The sequence below is a fragment of the Seriola dumerili genome, unplaced genomic scaffold (assembly GCF_002260705.1).
Source record: "Seriola dumerili isolate Sdu_G_001 unplaced genomic scaffold, Sdu_1.0 BDQW01000260.1, whole genome shotgun sequence".
In the NCBI taxonomy this organism is placed as follows: domain Eukaryota; kingdom Metazoa; phylum Chordata; class Actinopteri; order Carangiformes; family Carangidae; genus Seriola; species Seriola dumerili.
Genome location: NW_019174515.1, coordinates 1,450,425 through 1,469,856, shown reverse-complemented (window position 1 = coordinate 1,469,856; position 19,432 = coordinate 1,450,425). Strand labels below are relative to the sequence as shown.

General features: G+C 39.4%; 1 protein-coding gene across 1 annotated transcript; it reads right to left on the bottom strand.

Moving 5' to 3' along the window:
- Positions 1 to 5,835: 5,835 nt before the first annotated feature.
- On the bottom strand, positions 5,836 to 19,182 carry LOC111230226 (SEC14-like protein 1). Its single transcript, XM_022756884.1, has 17 exons — positions 19,024 to 19,182; positions 18,820 to 18,871; positions 18,587 to 18,680; positions 15,731 to 15,880; positions 15,359 to 15,490; positions 14,763 to 14,891; positions 14,416 to 14,623; positions 13,646 to 13,755; positions 13,181 to 13,370; positions 12,621 to 12,709; positions 12,453 to 12,523; positions 12,161 to 12,332; positions 8,117 to 8,251; positions 7,565 to 7,699; positions 7,071 to 7,322; positions 6,735 to 6,913; positions 5,836 to 6,485 (listed from the first exon to the last, which is right to left on the bottom strand). The coding sequence occupies exons 3-17, from the start codon at positions 18,647 to 18,649 to the stop codon at positions 6,383 to 6,385; spliced, it is 2,118 nt and encodes a 705-aa protein (XP_022612605.1). The 5' UTR covers positions 18,650 to 18,680; positions 18,820 to 18,871; positions 19,024 to 19,182; the 3' UTR covers positions 5,836 to 6,382.
- Positions 19,183 to 19,432: the final 250 nt, after the last annotated feature.

Here is a 19,432-nt window from a genome sequence, read left to right as displayed (position 1 = left end):
TAGCAAAAATGCCAAACATTTTCCAGATCCAGCTTCTCAATTTCACTGATTTTTTTTTTCATTTCATTACCTTGGGTCTTGAATTGTGAGGGCATTTTTCAATATTTTATAGATCAATCTTTAACAAAAATAATTGGTAGTTACTTGTTTTGTTTGACAAAAAGTCCAAAACCCAAAGATATTCAATTTAGTGGCCTATTAGCTAATTGATTAATCAACTGGTTGTTCCAGCTGCAAAATACTGCAAACTGATCATGACATAAGAAGACAATTAGATATGATATGATGTGACGTTAATATAGCATTTTAGCCCATCATGACAAGGGTAAAAGCGAAGAAAAATAGAAGCCAATTAATCACAAATATGGGCACATGGTGGCACCCAGCTACCAGTGCAAGTCACACTCCAACCAGCCTGATCACACTTGAGTATAGTCACACAGAGTTTGACTGGATAAAAAAAAGGGACTGGCAGGCGAGAATCTACATTTGATTGTCCTGCTCCCCTCGTCTCCTAATCCCACCTTCCTGCCTTTATCTCACTCTCTCCATCTGTCTATCTCTGTCTTTGCTCTCTCACGCTCGCCCTATTCTTTATTCAGCAGACACCACATCACTCAAGTGTATAGGGGATTCTTGCCAGCCTCTCTGCCTGCCAATAAGGCAAACCTGTGTTTGGTGAGGGGTGGTGAGGCTTGGCAGGTAAGAGGAGTTAAGATGGGTATCTTAAAAGGAGCCCTTTACTCTCTGCTAGCAGAAACACAGTAGTCTAGGTAATCAGTACAGGCTTGATCCTGTCTGTTACCCATGATTACATCGATTGTACACATTGATCTGAAGTCATTTGGCTAAAACTCAAACACATAGCAGGCCTATGGTACTCATTTTATGACATTGTCAGTAATTTCAGCTTTTTATACATCAATATGGAATATGCGAAAGTAATACAGCAATATACAATAATGGGCCTTTTTCAGAGTAGCCATTTTGACTCCTCATAGCAGAAAAAGCACAGGTGTAATTAAAACCATTCATGAGGGCTCTGTTCCATTAATCAGTCAGTCAGGGAGCCAAGGCACTTGAAACTGGTCAAGCTAAATCGGGCCTCGTTAATGTTATTAACTACACCTGTGGTTTTCTTGCTATGACATGACAAAATGTCTGCAGTGACAGGAGGCCAATTGGATTGGGTGAAAACCTCATACAATAGCCAACAGAAGAACTGAGCAACCAACACTTTAGCTAGGTCCACACACAGTATTTCATTAAAACACACACACACTTGTAGGGTAGCTAGCCTAATTAGTTCAGTTAGCTTTAAATTGTATTTTCATAACCATGTACCAAATGACAACGTGAAAACAATGTGACAGAGATAACACCTAGAGAGAATTATCACCTGAATCTGCAGCTCATGCCTCGGCTTCTCCATGGAGCTTCATGATGAAGTTTTCAACTCATGTTATAGTTGACGGTCCGTGACTTTATTGTTCTGGTTCTCTCTCGCCGCTCTCTCAGCTGTTTTCACCTGAACAACACCGAACAGCACAAGACAAATTTTGTGACTAGCTGTTGAACGTCGTGAGGCAGTAAGGAGCCTGATTGGTGAAGTCAGTGTATCAGTGGCCTGCTTTACACATCAAAGTGATTCCTGACAGGTGGAAACCTTCCCTCCAATTACTGAAACTGTTTCAAATCAAACTCTAGGTAACACCATTAAGGCCGTCGCAGCCTAATCACTTGAGTGTTGATGATTTTAATATTGTGACACTTAACACTGTTTTGAAGGTTTGTCCAGATTCCTTTAAAAAAAAGAAAGAAGAAGAAGGAAAAAAAAAAAAAAAAAAAACTACTTCTTCTTCTTTTTGTGTTTTCTGCGGGCTACAAACCAACGTTGTAGGCGCATGCCGCCACCTAATGTACTGGAGTATGTAACATCATGACTTTATTGAGAAGTTATATTCTGGAAATTAAACCTGTTTCGTGTAAATATTTGAATAAAGCCCTCCTAACCTGTTCCTGTTTATCCCCTTTCTCTAACAGCCCTTTGGTGCTCCACTCTCTCCTTATATCCAACACTCTAGCCTTCAGTCTTTCTCTTTCTACACTAAACTTTCTACAATCCATTAGTACGTACTCTACAGTTTCTCTACTGTTACATATGTCACATACCTCAAAAGACTTCCGCCCAGAAGAAACATGAAAAATTCCATTTACTTCTTGGTCGTCCTGTCTAGATCATAGACTGTCTGGTCTGGATTTTACTATGGTTGATAATGAGCCCGTCTCCAAGGAAAACTTGTTATTTGATGCTTTTTCAGGCACATTAACACAGCTATGAAAACCAGAAGCGACATAATCTTGTTCATGTCTTTCATCATCAAAAAATATCCATTAATTGAGACACATTTTATTTTTGATTAGTTAGACTGCTTCCTGACTGATATCCCAGCTGAACAATAAGACCATATTGTATTTGTACTGGCCTATAGGCTATGCTTAAAGAATCTAATCTATTTGTGTAACCTCCTTTCAACAATGTTGTCTCCTGACCACGCTGTGTCACCTTTTGTTTCTGCTGGCTTTCATAATGTATTGACTTACATGCAAAAAATAATCTATATTAACTGATAAACCCCTTAACATCCAGTTTTCTCCTCATCTGTAGCAATTTTTGTTATAATTTTTTCCCCACAGTGTTTAACATGCTCATACAGTATAGCCTACTGTATAGTTTGTAAATGATGTAATACACTAAATGATGTTTGCAATAAGTGAATGGCTTCAATGTTCCATCAAATGTAAATATTCTAGATGTCTTGTGTATTATTTCATACATATTTCGTCTGACACTAGGATTTAAAATAAACTTAAGTGGGTTTGAAGAATGTTTGACTGCACAGCATGAGTTTGTAATCACAGACTGCTGATTGTAAGGGGTTAAATTTTGTCTTCACGCAGTCAGTTTTGTGAGTGGACTGAATACATGATAAGCTGGCAAAGTTTGGTATTCTGTCCAAACAAGCAAATGGATAAATGTGTTCCCACTGTAACATTTAAGCAGGGCAGGCTCATACTGACCTGCACAGTTCAGTGCCTATTTAGAGTGAGAGGAATAGAAATGTCAACGATAGAAGTCAGTGAGCCAAGAAAACACCAGCGAAATAAAAGCAGGTCTGATGTTCGGAAACTGATGAAAACAACATTTGACTTAAGCAGGGCCTTGACAGTTCATTGCAAATGAGGGCAGCACTCAAAAATTGGCCTAAATTGAAGCTAGATTGATGGTCTCTCTTGTTGTAGAGAAAATCAATGTTTGAAGATATGAAAGATAGTATGAAGCATCAGAGATAAATAGACGTGACTGTATCTATTTGTCTGTGGACATATTAATCAGGCCCAGTAGTAGAACAAGTCAGAAAATGAATTCCAACCCGGCCGATATACGAGATTAGTTAAATAGACAGGTCCACAACTCAGATGGAGGAGGCATCGAGCGTTTACTGTTTCTCAGGTTGCACGCATCACAGTAAAGCAAGGCCTCGATTCAACCGCCACATCTGTACACACAAACAATCCCGCACAAAGTTTCTCTTCCAGTGTGTCAAGCCTCCTAAAAATAATTTAGTGCACACTAATCCAGGGCTCTCCTTTTCAATTAGTGGGAAGGTCAGGGTTGTCAGAAGGAAGCAAGTGAAACACAGGCTTAAGTTTTAATGAGGATCCACACTATAGTGAGACTCTACAACCTTATGTCTGATGAGATTTTTTTTACTGTGATCATATCAAGTTAGAAAAAAGCCATTTCCTTGCAAGGTTTGATAGGTTGAGAGAATAAATGGGAAGATATAGTTTGGTTTTGACCCTTTGAATTTATCATTCAGCCCCTGCATCTGAGAAACACTCCCCCATGTTAGCTGTCTCTAAATTCAAAGGTGTATGTTGACATGGGAAAGTGATGCATGAATCATTATTTTACATATAAGCCTCTCTACCTTCTGCCATTTATGAGATGTAAACACAAAAAAGAAACATCAGCCAAAATCAGCCCCATGTGACTATCCCAGTGCCTGTTTCTGAGAGAGAATGATTCATTATCATGTACATATTCCCAGTGAAGGCTGGGATGTTTATGTCTGTAACAAGAAGTCAGAGACCATTTCAGCAGCACATCATCACTGCAGCTCTCTCTCCGCCTGCTGTGCCCACCAAAGAATTAAGAGATCAAGTGTTCCTGCCTGCAGTATTATTATTGTTATTCGTATATCACCAGTGTGGTTGGAAAGTTTGGTCAGCCAGCAGCTTATGAGGCAGGTTAGTGGAAGAGAACAGTGTGTCAACAACATATGCATTTGTCACAAAAACTAAGATGATATATTGGTGGTGATATACCATCAGGTTCACGTGTGGTTTTGAGGGAAATGTTTCAACAACTTTGGATGGATTCCCATAAAATTTGGAATACCTCCCTCTCAGAATTAATTATAATACCTTTGATGATCCCATTCACTTTTCATCTAGCACCATCGTCTGGCCAATTTGTCCAATACTCAAGTCTATGACTAAATACTTTGCAAAACTATTGACACTCCCATCAGCCTCAGCTGTACATTGTATTTAGTGCCTTGCCAGTAAGCAAATATTAGCATGCTAACATGCCAAAACCTGATCGGTGAACACGGTAAACATTATATCTACTAAACATCAGCATGCATTATTGTATGTTTGCACACTCAAAGCACTGCTGTACCTATAGTCTAGCTAGCCTGCAGGCATGGCTATAGACTCTTAGTTTTCCCATAAAAAAGAGTTTTTGTTAGGACCATGATCAATTTTGAGCAGTGGCTGTAACTATGTATTGCAGTTGTTGAACTTAACCTTTTGACCAGTTCTCAGAAGCAGTTTGTGTAACGCATCTCATTACAGCCTTCCTTCACAAGGTTGTGTCAGATCAACTAAACAGGTTGATACATTTTTAATATGATACATTATTGAGGATTCACTTTACTTACCAACTTATCAGTACCTGTATAATAGACCTTATTTTTTAAGCCTGTGAAGGCCAGTAAAAATAATTCAGCCTTAAATCATGTAACTGCTCAAGACGAAGAGGTTTTAATAGCAAATAAGGTATATCAGGAGAAAGAGGTGCTGGTATTTATGCAGACAATGTGTGTCTTGGGAGGTCATTAGACCAAGCTGAGTAATTCTGTAAATAAGCTCCTGGCAAAGTCAGTACATTTCCTCTTTCTAACAACCCTGACATGCCGGCAGGAAGTCAGGCTTCTGTCCAATCAGCCCCTCAGAAAACTCAATCCACCTGGCTTTGTGTTGGGATAAGCAGCAACATGACACAAGTTTGCAAACCAATATATATATATATATATATATATATATGTATATATATATATACATATATATATATTTATATATATATATACATATAAACACAGGGAAAATCAATTAAGCTTTAGCTGGAAGCATCTGATAAGTTTATGGAAATTAAAGTTTTATGTAAATCAGTTGTCTGCCTGGCCCTGTGCCAGATCACAAGGGGCTGCACTATATTGCATTCAAATTAGCTGCCTCAGAAAACTCACCAGCTATGCATAACAAGCCCAAAAACAACATTACATGGAATCTAGAAAGCGTACAGTATATTTTCATAGAGATTTCATATTATCTGCTCACTCAACATCTTACCTATTGCTGCAAAATGTTTAATGACCCGTTTCTGTGATTATTCAAAATTACTACTCCAACACAGCACCATTACTGCAGTCATTGTTCTCTCAAAATTCAGTACAAGGACACATTCTGGAGGATACGTGAATATTAATTTATGTGATAAATTCTTTATTTAAACAAGACTGCTTTCGATTTCTTAGGAGACCAGACAAAGTGTGTGAGTACAAACATTAGTGCTAAGTACTCTGCAGATCTGAGAGCAGTTCAGATCTGAAAGTGCACTGACATCTTGTGGACAATGAAAGCAACTTCAGGGACAGTTGCTTTTTATTTTCACTCATGATCTCATCTTATCTAAAAAGGTTGTTTATGAGACTTTTGAATTTATTTATCCAGCAGATAGTCTTCTGTAATGTCATCTTTATGGACAAGCATCTAACTACAAATTAGACATTTCACATATACACTGCACATTTGTATTTGTTATACTTTACAGAAAATATAATACACACAAAAAGTAACAAGTCATTCATCACAGGCACAGGAAAAACGGCTACATCATTCTCTAGAAACATAGAAGATCAATGTAACGTTGTATTTAATTCTAATTTACTTTTATGAGTTAAAAAAACATCATCTTTTTGAACGTAAGGCAGAGTGTCATTGTTGCCTTGGGACACATTTTGGGCAGATGCTACCGTGAGATGGAGCTGGCATGTGATTGGCTAGAGGAAGTAGTGGCAGCACTGAGCTGTGAGAAACCACTATGACAAGACTCCAGACTGGTCATGGATCCCCTAGAAATAACAGAAAATGACAGAGAACAAATGTTAATTCTCAGATATGACTCTACTCAATAATTAATTACAGTAAAAAAAACTGGTAGCATAGATCCAGTACAACAAGTATAAAAAATACAAGAAATATCACCACACTGATTTTTGATGAACCCACACAAGAGCAGTGCAGCATGTATGAATGACAGCTTTAGTATTATACCAAGAAAAGAGGACACGACCTGAAAAAAGGCTCATAAATAAACTGACCTGAAGTCATGGGAGGCCAGCACCTCGGTGTAGTACATGATCTTACACTTGTGGGAGGAGACCTGCAGTGAGGCCAGCACATCATCCACACGAGGCAGGCTGGAGGCGGTGCAGGCAGGGGAGTTGTGGAAACGCCACTGAAGGATGTAGAAGCCGGGCCAGCGTGTTATGTGGGAGCCCTGTTTGAACAGAGGAAAGCTGCAGGATTAATATGAGGCTGCGATGATAGAGGATTAACTGCTTTGATGCAACAAACAGCTAACAGGGACAAACAAAGTCTAGTTGAAAGCTAAAAAAAAAAAGACAGAATGCAGAGTCCACCATCTTCCCTCTCACCTGCACACTCTCTCCCTCCCTGCAAGTGAGGGCTTTCTCCACCATGCTGTAGTCCTGGCCCAGCACCCAGCTCCTATCTATCAGCTGGGCATTGATGGCCCCTAAGGATGTGATGGCATGGGCTCCAAGAGTGTCTTTCTTTGGGGGCTGAGGGGCCCTCTTGGAATGATAAATATTGAAGACCACATCTCCTTTACATACGTCAAAGTCCCAGGTGATGACGGAGGAGGCCTCTGTAATCTCAATCAGCATCTGCAGGAGGGTGTGAGGAGATTAGAAACACAGAACAGCAGACAGCAGGTCATTAATCACAATGTTTTTTTGTTTTTTTCGCTACAAGGCTGCAATGTAGATTTGTTCCAGGCGGTGGCAACAGAATCCACAGCATAAAAATCCAGCATACACAGAAACTGGAATCCTGAGGAAATAGACCTTTGTCTTAACACAATTGATACACATGGATCGGACTGCTGAAATAGAAGTTGATACTGTACCTCATATGGGGCTCCCTTGAAGATACTGGCACTCTTATAGATGGAGTCGGTCAACAGGCGGTTCTCCTCACTCTCCAGCTCCTCTGCTGTCCTGTACAGAGATTTGGGGACCATGCCTCCTTCAGGGATGTCACACTAGAGTTGGACAATTAAAAAAAAAAGACAGACCTCTCACGTTAACATCTGTTAACATCTGTAAATGGGTCTGACTGCTTTAGAGTAATAATTATAATAATAATAATTTAGAGTAGTATAAGCAAATAAGGTTACATATTTTGTCTTGTTTAATTGATTCACTTTTTGGCTTTAATATGAGGAAGCCCTATGAGATTTTAAGGCAACTTGGAAGACATCTATTGGACTAAAGGTGGTAACTTGATATACCTGCTGGTAATGAATTAATGATGGGTTAAAGAAACTGAATTCTGAAGCTATATGACTCATAGAGAAAGCAGTGCCAAGATGAGAGGCGTGATCCACATTATTTCACTGTGTTTGTTTTGAAAATAAAAATTTTATGCAGAAGTCAATACACTCAGGACTTAATCTCACCATGCAGTCTCCTCCCAAGAAGTCAGGGATGACCTCTCTGTCAATGTAGTCCACCAGGCCTCCTGGACCCTGGTAGTCATTTCCAGCATAAACAAGGAACTTCTTACGAGTGTTCTCATCAATCAAGGGGCTGACCTAGAAACAAGGCACCAACAGACATCTGAGAAAGAGCAGCAGGTTCACTTGTTACAAACTGTAAAATTCAATCCATAAATATCTGAATTATGAATGTTTAAGAAATAAAAAGGTTGGCTGGTTGTTGGTGTTAGTAAGCATCTGTGTTTGTATTTTAATTTGATTTTATCATCATACTAACTTGTACTGTATTTATACATTTTCTTTTTGTCAATAATTAATTATTAATTGAATAATTAATTAACATATTAAAATCAGCTATAACCTGATGGGGGCAAATTGCTGGTGGTGGTAGAAGATGATATCAAACATGTAAAACATATGTTTAATTATTGACCTATGATTGTAATTTCTTAGTATGACACAGTATCAGCCTCATGATTTTGCATGAAGGATTTTGCAGTTGGAAAAAGAGTCTAGCTTACTAGACATGTCTCTTACACTTACACACACACACACACATACATATATGTATATACACACAACAAAACATCCTCCAATGACTGGATTTGATATATATCTATATATAGATATATACAGATATACAATCAAGACTGACTAATTTGGGTGTTTGAGATGCAACAATATAACAATACATAGGGTAAAAGATGGAGATGAAGAAAGCATGAAATCAAAAAAATTTCCAATGAAAGGTTTTGAGCTCACTTCTTCTACAGCACTAAATACCTAGAGAGGGGTGCTCTCTCCAAAGCCTCCAACTGAGGCCCCAGCAAGACTAGTTGTGGTCAAGTTCTCAAGCTACAGAATTAAGCAGGATTTGCTTAAAAGAGCTCGGCAGAAAAAAAGGATTTGATTTCCAATGAAAAAAAGGCACACTTGGACCATGATATATGCACTGGAGATGCTGAGGAAGCAGTGGGAGTATGCAGAAATGAAAGCTGCTCTCAAGGAAAGAAATTTAAGATTCCAGATTCTGTCTGACTGAGAGTGTTGTATAAGGAAGGCGCAGCCATTTACAGCTCAGCAGAGGAATCAACAGTGGATGTGGCACAGAGGGGTTCTGAAAAATCTAACTTCCCTTTTGGATCAGATCAACCAGCTGATGTGGCGACTCAGCAGAAAGCAAGGAAACCAGGAGAATACAAGCTCTAAGCGAAGCCTCAAAGAATGGCTCCAGGCATCCCAGCATCAGGACACTTGACAAGTAGCCTACTTTTGCTATGACAGAAAAATATATAGTTACAATATAGCTTCTAGGAATCATAAACAATGAGAATAATGTTATGAAACGGATCTTATTATCAAACTTATTCCCCAATATGATACTGAACTTATCACACATTCCAACAGCCATAAAAGAAGCCTTAATATTGGAGGTCAATGTTGTTATTTGTGAATGGGTTCATTATTTCGTTACTGTGTTACTGGTTAATGATTATGTTTGTATTACCCTTCCTTGTAGCACCATGGGAACAGGATATGGTTTAAAGTAACTAAGTACAAGGTAAATGGTCTGGGAAATCCAATCAAGAGGAGCAAAGCTCTAGTGAAATTAAAGAGTGAGGGAGTAGACGTAGCTCTCCTTCAAGAGACTCATCTTACAGAACTGAAACACGAAAAACTTAAAAGAGATGGAGATTTAATCAGTATCAGTCCTGTAGTCAAGGTCCCAAGGGAGGGATAGCAACTTTAATTTCTAGTAAATTAAACTTTGAGTGCACATATGAAAAAGAAAGATATTGATGGAAGATTTATGCTGGTTCGGGATATCTGCAGGGTGTTTTAGTTACTTTTCTGAATGTTTATGCTCCTCCAGGATCTGAATAGAAATTCTATAAACAAATCTTTGAATGATGAGTCTTGGAGGCTCACGGTATTTTACTTTATGGGAGAGACTTTAATATTAGACCTTACCCAATCCTGGATACACTGAAACCCTCCTAAACAGGAGAGAAGAAACTACAAAACATGTAAAAATAATGATGGGAGAGCTGGGACTTGGAGGGACCTGAATCTGACATCTGAGAATCTTTTTTTTTTTTTTCCACACCTGCATTCTGTCTATTCTAGGCTTGACTACTTTTTTGTTTCAAAGACATTTATACAGGGTGATAAATTGTAATATTGGGACCATGGATTTGTCAGATCACACTCAAATTTCTATGGATGTAATATTAGGAAGAGCATTACCTGGAGGCTTAACACAGGGATTCTAAATCAAATGAGGCAGCAAATAAGGATTGATATAAAAGAATATCTTGACGAAAACGATAATGGGTGCGTCCCCACCTATTCTTTGGGATGCATGCAGAGCTGTTCTTCAGTCGGGGGAAAAATTATAGGCTATTGTTCTAATTTAAAAAGAGGAAATGAGAGATGTGCTGACCCTTACAATGAAGATCACATACAACCATACAACGACTGGCATAACTACTCATTCTTGCAGAGAATCTGTCATTTCTTCAACACCAAAAGAGGCTAAAGATAAACTTGAATGTGAAAGTTATCAGCTGATAAGTGTACTGAACCAAGATTAGAAGAGCTTTACCTACATTCTTGCAAAAGGATTGAAAAATCCTACCCCAGATAATAAGTCTAGTCTTGACAGGTTTTATCCAACAAAGGCAGGCTTGATAAAATTTGCAGAATGCTACACGTGATTGAACATAGAGTAAAATAATTAACTCCAGGCAGCATTATTGAGCCTTAATGCAGAAAAAGCTTTTGATCGAGCCAATTGGGAGTTTTTATTTGGAGTATTAAAGAAATTTGGATTTCATCAGACCTTTATTAAAACTATTCAAGCATTGTATAATAGCCCAAGCACAAGAATAAAAATAAATGGAGCCATATCAAACTCGTTCCTCCTGGAAAGAGGGCCAGAAAGGGCTGTCCAATAAGGCCATTACTGTTTGCAATGTTTATTGAATCGTTAAGTCAGGGGATGACTCAGGATAATATCAAGAACATAAAATTTCTTTATTCACAGAATCGCGGCTTACATTTTAATTTATTTGTCCCAGAGAGTTCAATTTTGAAATTATTGTCATTTTTAGATGTTTGTAGCTCCTTCTCAGGTTATGAAATGAATATTCCAAAGTTTCCCAAAATTGATGCTTCCAGGAATCAATCACTACCGCTTGTTTTGAGTCTGTGCAAAGGTAAATACTTTTTGGCATAATTTTTATACAGAATTAGTGACTATATTCTGCAATTTTAATTGGGACAAACTCCTTTTTAGGTTTCTTCATTCAACATCTACAAACATTCAAACAAAATACTGAGTGCAGCAAATGAATGTGCTCCTTTCTGCGCTTTGTTGTGTACTGTATGAATGCAGAAATGAAAGAGCGTGTCAGACAGCTTCTTCAGACTCAACAAGAGGAGAGAAGACAAAGAGAAAGGATTCACAGTGTAAGTTACCACAGTAACTGATTCATCTCAGGGTTAGGATGTTCCATAAACATTTCTTTCTGGAATAACCCCAGGTAGCATCTTCAACAGCTCAATCTTAAAGCAAGTTAGATAATGCTTCAACTCTGCACCGTTTTCATTACTTTCATTATCGCTTAGGTTTATTTTCATATATCTCTGTGCTTATTTGACTACTCGTCTGTATTACTTTGCTGAATGCTATCACTCTTTACAAACTATACTATTGCTTATTGCTGTGGCAATGATCAAATTCAACCCACGGGGATCATTTAGGTCTCTGCATACTGAGGGCTATAATTATCTTCATTTGCTGATATTAGTTTTCTCTGGTCCTCCTTCTTATTTCTGTTGTTTATCATTTGCTCATATTCTCAATGTGGCTGGTTTGCAGCCAACTATTAAGATTTCCTATCGAGGAGGATGCAGCCTCAGAGCCTGCATGTCCATCACGATGGGATGATTAACCACATTAACAGCTGCACGTCAAATATAAGAGCAGGCATTTATTCTCACCAGGGTCCAGAGCACTGGAAAAACTCGAGGCGCCCTCAATATGAGGAGGCGACCCAGAGTCTCGGGGTAGTTGGCTTCCACCACCTCGATGATTCTCAGCAGAGCCTTCACACCCGGTCTCCACAGGTGACGCATGTTAAGACCCTCCAGATCCACCAGGCAAGTCCAACAGCTGACCAACATGTTAACACAGACACTGCATGACTATACATATACATACAAGCATGTGAACCCAATTATCAGGTTACTAATAAAACACTGACAAAAGACAGATTAATAAATATTTAGGCACCTAATAGGTCGCCCGAAGACTCTGGTGTTTTCTTCACAACGCCTCAGTCCCTCCTCATTGATGGACAGGACCTGGGTCATAGTCGTAGAGCAGGAGCATTAATACAACTGAAGATATCTTAAGAGAAAAAGACTGTGTATGTAAGTCTTGTGCATGTATTCACATCACCTGTCTTAGAAGGGCCTCCTCCCCCAAGGCTCGTACCAAACCCTTTGTGTCCATTTGTCCCAGACGCAATATATACAGAGGACGTCCATCTAAACACACACATCACACACAGAAATTGACAGATTACACAACAAAGTAAAATCAATGTGCAGTCAATTTGTAGATCCCTTAGGAGCCCCCCCTGCCGTTGCCTACGTAAAGCTGGTATTTACCATTGTAACAGCTATTAATTTAGCATGTTAACATTCAAATGGCACTTCCTGTGTTCAAGCCTCAACTAACTAGGTAGATTCACTGAGCTGTTAAAAACAATGACTCATTTTCAAACACAGGAACTACAACAGATGGTGCTCAGACTTTGCAGTCAATAATTAACAGCCTATTTCAACCCATGTGGACTTTATAAATACAGACAACTAAATCGTTCTGCCTCTTTACATTCACTGATAAGTGTGCGCTTTCGCAGTACACACACCTCAGCACACTAACAGTAGGCGATGAACTAAAGTGAAAATGAGATGACGTAAAGATAAAAAGGACAAATATTGTTTACTCAGTACCTCTGTCATGGTGGTGCCAGCCTCCAGTGTAATATTCCTGAAGCAGTTGTGGCCGCTGCCATGTGTCTAACAGGAAGTCCACCTGATGTTGTTTCCTCCAGGTAAGAGACTGGCACAAAAGCTCCCTGGCCTTGTCGAGGCTGAAATCTCTGGCCCTCAGGAAGCGCAGCACATGCTGATCCTTTGGAATCTGTACACAACAGGCAGGGGCAACAACTTCAATACAAAGTTTTTGAGTTATAGTTAGTGAAAAATGCAAAGACATTCTTTCACCTTTCACCCAACGGATGCTTATCTTCTATTTGCAATCTACAATATATCTGTGAACAGCAAAACTGAGTTTGGTGTGGATGCAGGAGCGAAGCAGATGTTTAAGTTAAGCGATTGTCTAGAAATAAAGGTGTATTTTACAGAATTGCACAAACAGCTAGGTATTTCAGTAGACTGTGTTTGTGTGTGAGCGACCTTGCCCTTGTGGGTTTCCTGGAGCCACTGGCGCAGTCGAATAAGACAGCTCTCCTGCAGAGGCGTTAAATCACCTAGGTAACGTCTGATGTAGTCAGCATCCAACTTGTCTACGGGCAAAAAACACATGTACAGCGTAAAGTTAGCACATATTGCATGCATCAGACAAAGACACCAGCAGCTGTTCACTACAGTGCATTTAAAAAGAAAAAAAAAAGCAACAAAAGAAAAGCAGTGAACCACCAAACAAAATGTTGCTTAAGGCTCCTATCAACCCAGCGTGTTGTTACGAGCTATACAGCTATGGCTTAAAATGTTTCTGCAAGCTTGGTGCAGTTTGCTGCTGTTACTTCTGACACTTAGCAATATGCAACTTGGCAGTGTTTGGTAACCCAGAGAGAGAAAAACACTAGGGTGTAACCACTGCTGTGACACATGACACTCTGCCATGGGCTTTTTAATTCACAAGATCATATATTCAGCTTTTAAAATATTCAATTTAGTCCTATAAAACCAAGAGGTTTTTAGTGCTAATATTTACAGACTCCCAGGCACCAATGCTGAAAATAGAGTGAAGATTTACTCAAGAGCTTAGCTAGGAAGGTTGTAGCTACTTAGTTCTCTCCTCTGTAAATATCTTTCAGTAAATATATATAAGACACAAAGGGACAGTATACATGACACACAACTTGTAACATTTACACTGCACTTTTGTATTATGTGTTGGCTGCTATTCTGTACTTAATTGTGACTCGTGAGTAGCCACTGACCATCAGGAGAGCCAGCCACTAGCTCTGTGGGACAGGCCGGGTCTTCATCATTGGCATTGTTCACTGGGATGGCTCGGTCAGTAGAGGGGGGCGGCAGCTGGAGCCCGGCACCAGCAGCGCCAGAGACAACAGCGGGTGTCCAACGAGGTATGTAAGTTACTCCTTCCTCCTCCAGCTCTCTGAGGTAGTATTCAATAATTTCTTTACCCTACAGCATTGGAAGGAGACAAAACTATGCGATAAAAATCTGAAAAATACACAAATACTGAAAGCAAATGCAATATTTCTAGTGCAGAGGTATAATCTATATACTATGTATCATAAACAGTCAGTGCAAAGATGCAAACCTTTTTAATGCTAGCAGCATATTGTTTCATAGCTATCTTCTCTGCTGTGCTCTCAAAGCCAAAAAAGGACTTGATATCCAGACTAGCTGTCTGTTCAAAGCACGTCCAGTCCTCATTCTCTGGATGAACCTGTGGAAGACAAATTAAAATGTATGACAGATGCTGATACTTTAACTTTAACACAAGGGAGAGTAAAGCAATTTAAATAGTTCATATGATGCTCTGAAGGTATCAGCAGAAATGATATTGCTGGTGACGGGTGTGTTGTGGAAAGTCAGGAACATGCTCATAGGGAGGCTGATACTGGAGTAACTACCTTTTGGCACAAGTGCACTTGGCACACTATGGGAGGATCACTTAAAATGAGTAATTTGTGCACTGAACAGGAAAGCCAGCTCTTCCCTGGTATGCACATGCAGCAGTTCCAACCATGTCTACAACTGTGACTTATATTTTGCTGCCTGTTGTTTTCATCACATACTGTTCTGGCTTTAGGCGGGGCTCAGTGCAGATCACCAAGCACAGTAAAGGTTTCCCACAAAAACAATAAAACGAAAGAAATTTATTACTTATTATGTTCAACTCTTGAGACTCACCGAGTAGTTGCAGCACTCACGGACAATGACTCTGTTGGAAAAGGTCTCGTTGTGAACCTCAATGTGGAGCGTCCTGTCTCTGCGGTTCAGAGTGTTCCTCTGGACAAAGTACAGGTAGTCCACACCAGCAATCTACATGCAGAGAAAGGAAGTCCTCTTGATTTATGCCAGATTACTTATGAAAAATGTTCAATGAAGATTTCTGATATCATAGTTTATAGTGACATTGTGTTAAAATTTTATGAAACACTGCCATACAAGATCACCTTAAAAATGACCTTCTTCCAAAGGAATCATTATATCTTATTATAGTAACTGTTTATTATAATTATTTCATGGCCTTTGCTCAGTAAAAGGTCAGAGGATGGGTACCCTTTTGAGAAGTCGTGGAGCATCAATGTCGATCGTACAGCGCCTCTCAGTTACCAGCGTGGATCCATCCCCACTTTGGTTTTCACTGATGATCTCACTGTCTACAAACACCGGGATCAGTGGGCACTTTGGGAATCTCCTTACGTAGGCCTGAGAATGAGAAATATATCACAGGGAAATCAGTAAAAGAAATTGCTAGATTCTCTAGTGTTGACTTTGTGGTGTTGTGTATTTAATAGTTAGCAGCTTTAACTGTTAATGTGAATACATCTGCCTGCAGCTGTGGCAGCTTTTACAGACAGTGATTGCTGTGTGCTTTACTGCCCACAGCATGCTGTATGACCATCTGTCTGAGCCAGTTTCACCTGGGCTACCCTGTCAATATTGATTGAGTCGCTGAACAGGCGTTTCAGGATATGCAAAAATAGTCCTCACTCTGTGTAACTAGCAGCAGTGCAGCTTTCGCGGATAAACTACTGACAAGTAACCAAAGGCAGGAAGGAACTAGAACATTACAATATGAGCAGCTGCCTGTTAAATGTTTTAGAGTAACAACAAATTAGTTCACCACAGGGTACAACACTACTGCTAATACTCTCGAGGTTCTCTGAGCCCTAGATGTGGCAACCACTGACAACCCGATCTGGTACATGTATGCAGTAAATCAGCCTGGTTGCCTAAGACTCAAATGATTTTAAAAGTTTTATGAGCTGAGCCGACTATTCTGGCTATAAAAACAGCCCAAAGGCACAAGAAAGAGGAATTTTCAATTGTTTTTCTCTCCAAAATCACACTTAGGCAGTGGCCTGTCAGTAACACACACACTTGTATTGATACAGCACAGCATGCCAGCAATGCAATCAATAAGATGACATTATTCACTAAGCAATTTAATGGGAAAGGTTTCCTTGGCAAATAAGCAGCAGTGTCTGGTGTTCTGTAACAGACACACTGCACAACAAAAACAATATGTTTCACTGATTACAGACAAATTGAAATCTTTGTCCTACCTTTTTCTCTCAGAGCTTTAAGCATAAAAAACATAATGGGAGCACAAAAAAATAACAGAAGAGCAGATTGAGTTAGTTGGCCCTGGAAGACTCTGTGTAAGTCAAACATCAGAAACAGAACAGTTTCCACTATTTTGCACCATTATATATATATATATATATATATATATATATATATATATTATATTTTACATTAGCAAGCTAATGTCAGCCACGTACAAAAAGGTTAGTGTATCTGCACATAATCAAATCCGGTGCATTTCTATTACATAAAAACCCAAGAACGTGATAAAGACGTTTCATGAAAGGGACAACAATAATGTGACCAGTAATATCCAGGGCAGTGATTAGGACTGTTTGCCACAGTAATAACTGTCAGTGGAAGGATCAGCAACGGGACTAATGAGAAAGCTCAGAGATAAATGAGAGCGGAGGAGGGGATAGACTATTCACTGGTGTCTCTCTTCCTTTATGCTGCCGAGGCCTGGATCTTTTCATATGAGCTGTTATTTACTTTTCACAAAAGGCTTATTTTGAGATCCTTTTCAATAATCTGCAGTGACGCAGTAAGAATTTTAGACATGACATCTTTCACTGCAAATGAAGCTTATGTAGGTGTTAACTTGGGCCTATGTGGTGAAGGACTTTTTGTCTGCAGAGCAAAGGGTCACTGCAGCATCACGGTCTTTACCCCACCATGAGGATATTGCATAAGTCTTTAGCTTAATATATAACTGCAGAGAGCAAGAAACAGCGAGGGCAGACTGTAAAAGTAGGTGAAACCTGCCTGCCTCTCATTGAAACCTACATTTATTTTACTTTTGTCTTACTTTTCCGTAATGAAGAGTTCCTGCTCTTCTATAAACTCAAAGCATTTGTTTGTGGGTTGTAGGCAAAGTGAGCAATTTCACTATAATAAGACATTTTCCACTCAAGGAAAGCAAGTTTATCATTTGGTGAATAAATGTTTGGAAACTGGTTTCTCTTGATATTTCAGTGGATTTCCCCTGGTATGACTGTTGAAAACTGCTGCACTAACAACTTATGTTATGTTATTGATCCATTACGTTAATAGAGCTGTAGACATTTCTCATGACGAACTGTTGTGGCGGCCTCTTATCTTAGAGTGGCGTCATTTAAGGAACATTTGGTCTGATGTCCACAGGAATAAGAGAAACTGAAACAATCATACAAAATAAATCAAGTTCTCCTCACCTCCTGATCTCTCATTAAATATGATATGACAACAAGACAACAGGCAAGGTTTAATGAGTTATAGGAGTTACAGGTTCAAAGATGTATCATCTAGGCCAGTTATAGAAGCGTATAACATAGCCTGGAATTGAATTAAATGAAAAGAAACTTTCCTCTGCTATAGGTGCTTAAGAGACGGAAAGTTTAATAAGCAAGTTTTTTCACCCTGTGCACCCCGCCGATTACTGTATTTACCACCGCAGCAGGAGAAGAGAGTGTTTACTGTATATTCTGTCCAGTCCCTCATCACACAAAATATATCACAGGTCAGACAGACGGCCCCCGGGAGGCAGTCAAAGCTACAGACACACTTCTGAAAGTGTCTGGTCTTCTGTGTATTGCCACAGCTGAGCCCTTGAATCCAGTATAAACTCTGAATTTTGTTTTATATCATTTTTTTTTTTTTCATCAGAGCAAAAAGAGAATAGTTTAAGGGAGCGCAAGAGTCAAAGCCACAGTCTCCACTTCAGTTATGTAAGATCCTGCAAAGTAATAACACTCATATCCACTGCTGTCTTAAGTCATTTCACATTAGGTAAGGAAGGACATAACTTGTCTTTGCACTGACACTGAATATAACCACAATACTCACCGCCATGATTAACTCAAATGGATGCTTGTAGACCCGAACAGGGGACTGGTATTCCTGAACCATGGTTGACGTTCAATTCGCAGGCAACCTCAGTCTACACAGACAAAAACATGACACAGCAAAATAAAAATCACAGAGGTATGACAGCAATTAACAATGGTTATTGTACTGTGTCCGTGCCATAAAGAGCTTGTATCAGCTGAGAGAAGGGTTGGAGGAGCAGTGACACTCACATGACACTACTTTGGTTTGGGTTGAATCTCCACAGTAAAGTTGACCTGCAGTCTGCACAGCAAAGAAGAAGAAGTTGGGGGGGAAAGTTTTTGGCAGTCTTAAATAATACAAAGCGGCGAGAGGGAAATATTTTTTGTTGAAAAGTCTACACGCATTTCACATTAAGTGCCTTACGGCCTGAACAGCGAAAAAAAAAGACTTACAGCAGATTTAAATACCGGTCGGTTAATGTATGCGTCAGTATAGCTGTTCAACTATCTGTGTATCCTCCATGCTGTCAGCTGAGAGGGCAAAGTATAGATTCCCGCATTGTAAACTGCAAAATGAAAAGTAGAGTACAGCCTGTCCGCCAGTCACTTTCATTATGGAGCACAGTGGGGCTGTTAACTCCGCCCCTGTCAGGCAAACAGGAAGTTAGTGTCAGCGCTTCTTTGAAAGTTGGAAGTTGTAGTTTGTAGGCATTTTTTTTTTTTTTTGTTCAAGGCTTAAACGCTACTTTGTCCTATGTCATATTTATAACCGATATTTTAAGCAAATTTCGCCACCAACGTTGATTTACAAGTCTAATGTACAGCAAAGTCATAGTGTGTGGTCAGGACTGGGGGGGGGGGG